We start from the raw sequence: 5,880 nt of genomic DNA on the forward strand, positions 1-5,880 counted from the left end.
CCCCCGCCCCCACGGCAGCCCCCAGCCCCTCCGCCGGCCGGGAGCACCGGGGGACGGCGGCCTGGCACCCAGCGGACCCGCCTTCCCTGCCCAGCTCTCCCCGTACCCGAAGCTCAGCAGGCGCACGGGGCCCCCCGTCATCGTCTCCACCATGGCATCGCCTGAACCAAGTAATTACTGAAGGGGCTTAGTCCATGCAGTAGTTTAGAACCACCTTGTTGTTGCTTGACTTACCCCTCAAAAAACCCACCGTCAAGTGTCATTGGGGGTTCATGCCTAAATATTAAGACGCTGTCCTACTTAGAAAAGGAGGTGAAGGGGATTTCTGTGCAGGGCTGTGCCGGCCATATGGAGCTAAAGATGCTGGTTCTCGCTCTGTGGTTAAATTCCAAATATTTTATTTGTTTAGCCAGCTTCAGTTAAACATGAGCGGTATCTCAGATAATGCTTCCAGGGTTAATCTTGCCGTTCCCGTTGTTTGTAGAGAGCAGGAGATTAGACGCTGTGCTGGCTGAGCAATTAGGACTACAGGGTTTGCTGCAGATTGACTTTTTACCGCTGTTATCAGGCACAAATGTGTTCCTCCGAGGAAATGGTTAGCATTGTTTTGACTAAATTCATCAGATAGTTAATGGTGTTATTCGAGAATCGACTTACCTTTGGCCATTACCTAAGGCTTTTCTTCTTATTATTAATTTGCTGTTTTATCAGGCATACAAAATAAACCCCTTCATTTCCTTCTCGAGATGCCTGTAAGTGAAGCGATAGAGCTGTTAAAGTAATAGGGCTGTGCTTAAAACTAAAAGCCTGTCATTAAGCACTGGAACAATAAAAATGAATGGTGGCTCCTAGGCTTCCCTTCCCCTTCTAGAAACGCTCAGGCCCTTGGCTGTTTAGACGAAAAGCTGAACAATCCAAGCCGGCTCTGCTCCTCTGCTTTGGAGATGTATGTTGATGGTAGGTAGCACTCAGAGCCTGACAGAAAATTAACCCCAAAACCACCTGGAAAAGTATAAGAGAATTCATCGAATGCATTCGTTTGTGGCATGGAAAGACACCCCTTGAAATGTTTTTGCCGGTAGTGACTCTGTGAGCAGGGAGTTTTCTCCCTGTGCAGCTCAGCTGAACTCCCATGCAAACAATTGCCGAACAATGTGCTGTACCAGCACACACACACAAAGCTTTAATGAGAGGGATACCATTTATAGGCATCGAGACGGTGCCAAGCTGGTGATGCCATTCCAGAGGAATCTAAATAAAGAATGATTTTGTGAGTGGAAATGATAAAGTTGTCAAAATGCAGACACTTGGCACACCCCTTTCCCTGCCATACCATAATTACACAGCTAGGAAGTAAGCGCCGGTCCTTTCACGCTTATGAGTCCTTTATGTAGCTGGTGTAATGTATTGATTTCTAAAAAATGCTTCAGTATTAGGCAGCATGTTCTGTGTTGACATGGATCAGATGCTAAAGTAGTACATCCAGGCAGTATTTTTAAATAAATGCGGCTAAAAAGATGAACTGGCATAATGTGGGGAACACAAATATGTTCATTTATTTGCGCTATGTCTGATTGAGCGGTCGGTGCCGACACAGCGAAAGCTCTGGGCTGAAGGACCTCCAGAGCACAGGGATTGGGAGTAATCTCCTCCACCATGGGAAACAGATCCCTCCTTGCCTGTGTCTTGTTTATTAACTGCAAACCTTGTTCTCTAAAAATCTTTAGATTATCCCTTCCCTCCACCAGAATTACTGGTGCACAGCAAGAAGAAGCCAGCAGCATTTCTCTGCTGTTGAGCTCTTTCTTGCTACTCAACCCTCTTTTTTTTCTTCTTTTGCCTACGACCATCTCATTTGCATGAGGATGACATTTGTTGCTCCAGTAATTTCATCTGATAATGGCCAGCTTGCAAAGCGGATCTGAAAACATATTCCTTAATTATGTGTTGCCAAGCAACGAGAGGGTTTGGCCATAATCACAGAAAGATTATCTTCTCATTGAAGGCCCTGAAAGGTTTAGCTGAAGTAGGACCTGTAAAATTGTCTTCATTTTTATTTATTTCCCCTTTTTCCTTTCCAAATAGCCGGAGAGGTTTTCTTCCTGTTAAACTAAATTTTAAAAGTAGAAGCCGAGGTAGAAGGATACGGATTAAAAATGAAAAAGTGCGGTGGTTTGTAGATGTTTGAGCTTTGTTGAGCAGGAGTGTTCACACTTACCCACGAGGGGATAAGCTGAGGTTAGAAATATGTTAAGATGTTTTAAAGCTTTGAGTGGATGGCAGAAACTTGACTAAATCCAGAGAAATTGTATTTGCCAGCAGGAAGAGCCAGGATTCGTTTTTAGGAGCAATGAGCCTTCTCCTGGCTGTAGCTTTGGCTGTGGATACTCAAGTCACAAGGTGAAAGCAAATTCAGTATTAAACTCTGTCTCCAAATGGCTGCAAATATTTTCTGTTGGTGTAGGTTAATGTCTTCCCAGTCAGCAGAGGTTTATAAAGTGCATGTTACAGCCCAGTCATGTTTTGAAGCTTGTTATATGGATAAGACCTTAAAACAGATAATTCTGGGGTTTTTTTAAGTCTTGTTGAGCTATGCATTGTAGTCTTTCTGCAGTGAGTTTTTCCTAAATATCCCATTTGTCATTTTGTGCTGAGTTTGACACTCCGTGTGCATCCTGCACAGCTGTGTTCACTTTGGAGTTCAGGCAGAGGGCTTGCAGGAGGAAGGTGTCTTCTCCTGCCTGGTATTCCTGATGGTAGAGGCAGGATCCTGGGCAGGGATACAGGCACGTGCCACATGTTTATGGACATGGTCAGATAAGGGAAAACGAGGAATGAGATTTAGTGCTGCAACTGCTTTGCTTTTCATAAAATAATTATTAAGAAGTTAGATAAATTGCCCTTCCTGGGAGTTGCAGGGTTGTGTGAAGAGAAGGTGGTGAATGAGCAGCTTAAACCCTTTGCTGTGCTGGTAAAGTGACGTCTCCAGAGATGAGCCGGCTTCCCATGCCAGGAGCTCTCCTGCCACAGTTCTGGCAAAGCTGCTGCTCTCCATGTCATTGAGACCTTGTCAGGAATAGCTGACAGGAATGCTCCTGCAGCCATCCACAGGATCACCAGTAGTGAGCACACCAAGTCAACTCAGTGGTGAGCAGGAAGAAAGCCCTGCAAGATCTGAGAGACAAACACATGTCAATAGGAGGGCTGAGCCAGAGCGGGTTTGTGGCCAGCCCCGTGCTGAGCTGGGAGGGAGTGCAGGGAAATAAATAGTCCAGGTCAGCAAAGCTGGTTAGGGCAGGCAGCATCTCACGGTCACTGATCACATTGCTGCAGCTCCGCCTCCAAATTTTGCAACTTCGATTTATGATGTTTGCTAGTATTTTTATTAGATTACTTAATTTACTTTTTCTTTTTGATCCAATGTTTTAGTAGTAAAGCAGTTGGCAGATGAGAAGTCTTGTATTTTTGTAGCTAGCCTGGACTTCTCCCAAACAGGGGCTGGTCCAGATTTCTGTTTCTGATGCTGTATTAGGGAGCTTAAATGGGAAATGGTGATTCATTGCAAATATGTGTCTTGGGTAGTTTTTCAAGCTCTTGTTTACACATGAAGATACGAAAGTGAATTATCACAAAAGGGGAGATGCTTCCCGCAGGGATGAGGAGCAGCGCTGCCCTGTAAAGTCAGGTGGGTATCATCAGGAAGCAAGAGAAAAATTACTTGGCTGTGAGATTTGGTTGAAAGCCTGACCTTTTCATGGGCAGGGAAAGCCAGGCTGAAGGCAGCTGCCTTCCTTGGACAAGTTGTTCTCTCCAGAGTGAAGGGAACTCACCCTCTCTCTTTTATCAGCTTAGAGCGCAGCTAGAAATGCTTTTCACTGTGATTAGCTCAGCTCTGCTTGTGCTCTTTAACACCTCGTTGTGATGCCTTTTATTGGTATTTTCTCCCCTGTGACAGATAAAAACTGCCTTAACCACATGTAATTGCAGGCTGAAACTCTTCACATGGGCAACCCCCAAAGAGGAAAGGGCATAGGCAGGAACAAAAGCCTTGATGGCTGTTAAAGGATGGTTAAAAGATCCCATCAAAGATGGTTAAAAGAGCAACATTTGCCCACTCTTTTAAACTATTAATTCTTTTAACCTAATTAAAGCTATATGGCCATAACTTTCTATGGGTGGGGTTTAGCAGGATATTTCCTACACAATATAAATTTCCTGAGCATTTGTTGATGTTGATTTATTCTTTGCCCAGTACAGTGGAGAGCTCAGAAATCGACTTCAGGTTTTCTTGCCTGTGTTTTCCGTACAAACTACAGCACAGAATCACAACGTGTCCATGTAAGGCCGCTCAATTAACAATCTGGGCTGAAACAGCACCAAGGGAAGCTCCGTGCACTGAATAAATCTGATTTAATTTGCACATTGACCTGACAGACCATAGCATGTCCTTGGAGCCATTCCCAGCTAGTGTGTCAGTCCAGGTAAACGCTGCACTGCGCTCATTAACAAAAATGCCAAAAATGGAGTAATGTTTTTAACTGGGATCATAAGTTCCATACAAAAATACAGTTTGAAATAAGCAGATGGGTCTTTCTCGTGTCTGCTGTCCCAAAGGTCGCAGCATCAAGACATTAATGATAAGGGAAGTACCTGGGAAACTCCCAGTGATTTTGGGAATGCCTTTGAAAGGCTCAGAAGGACCAACCTCAGCTGAGCACATGAGTGGGTGGATCTTAAAATGGAAGGGACCCCAACTGCCCACCTTAGTAGGGTGAGTGGCTGAAGAACAAAATGTGCAAGAGATGTGCTGCTGACTATCTTGATATAACACTGACTATCTTGGCCAATGTGCACGTACAGTTCATTGGTGGCAGAGAATATGCTTTTAAAACACTTATTTGAAGGCTAAAATATGCTTTTTATAATGGTTTTATCAAAAGCAATATAAAGTGTCAAAGTCATTCCAGTTGCAATTCATTGACTTTAGTGCCATGGCAATAAAAATGAATTTGGCCTGTCAAAGGAGAATGTGTTGTCAGATGCACAAGTGTTGTCATCTTCAATTTACACTTTCCTTTCACCCTGTGTCTCTGGTTCTCTAGCATTGTTAGGACTCTCATATATCCAGATCATTCTCTGACTATATTTACTGACATTTTTTTAGCTTTCTCATAAGTAGTTTCCATAGCTACAAACTTTGTGTTCACAGAGGGGAAAAAAAAAATTTAAAGGTTTCTTCTTATTATTGTATTAAACATTTTTTATATTTCTTCTCCTTGTCATTCTCATATCATCACACTGCAGCCCAGTTTAATGAAAATGCTGCACAACTGAATTGCCTGTTATTTTTAAAAGCAAAGTAGGTGCTGAGCTGAATCCTTGAAAAGCAGGAGACCAACATCATTAAGCCACTGATGTAGAATAGATGTTGCAGACGTAGGACTGGTATTAGTAAGGTTTATAGATGGCAACTGGCAGGCAAGCTTTTGACTTTTACACCTAAATAAAACCTGACGTTAACAGCATTTGGCTGGCTTTTGGTAAAGAAAGGTAATCTTTAATCTCTTTTGTCTGCTGTTGGTAGTGTTTTGTTAAAGATGAAGTGTTACTTCTGGGAGTGGGACGAGCGTGGGTTGTTTTTCCAATATTTAGTTCTGCCTCTCCAGTAGGGAGGTGCTGGGCAGCCATGCCCCAGACAGGGCAGCCCTGGGGAAGGGTTTGGGCAGAGGTGTGGGGCAGCAGTGCTGGGTATCCATGCCCCAGACAGGGCAGCCTGGGGGAAGGGTTTGGGCAGAGGTGTTGGGCAGCGATGCTGGGTATCCATGCCCTGGGCAGGGCAGCCCTGGGGGAAGGGTTTGGGCGGAGGTGTTGGGTAGCGTT

At 44.2% G+C, this 5,880-nt stretch overlaps 1 protein-coding gene across 3 annotated transcripts in view; it reads left to right on the forward strand.

Annotated features, from left to right (window-relative positions):
- CTBP2 (C-terminal binding protein 2) overlaps positions 1-5,880 on the forward strand; it is a 287,584-nt gene that overhangs the window by 247,697 nt on the left and 34,007 nt on the right. The window contains exon 1 of one of the 3 annotated variants that reach the window (XM_017733876.1): positions 7-170. The exons of the other annotated variants lie outside the window; for them this stretch is intronic. Coding sequence (XP_017589365.1) covers positions 152-170 — 19 coding nt within the window. The 5' untranslated portion in view covers positions 7-151. Of the gene's footprint in view, positions 1-6; positions 171-5,880 lie in introns of those variants that run through there. 3 annotated transcript variants of the gene reach the window in all.

Source organism: Corvus brachyrhynchos, unplaced genomic scaffold (genome assembly GCF_000691975.1).
Source record: "Corvus brachyrhynchos isolate BGI_N302 unplaced genomic scaffold, ASM69197v1 scaffold514, whole genome shotgun sequence".
Taxonomy (NCBI): domain Eukaryota; kingdom Metazoa; phylum Chordata; class Aves; order Passeriformes; family Corvidae; genus Corvus; species Corvus brachyrhynchos.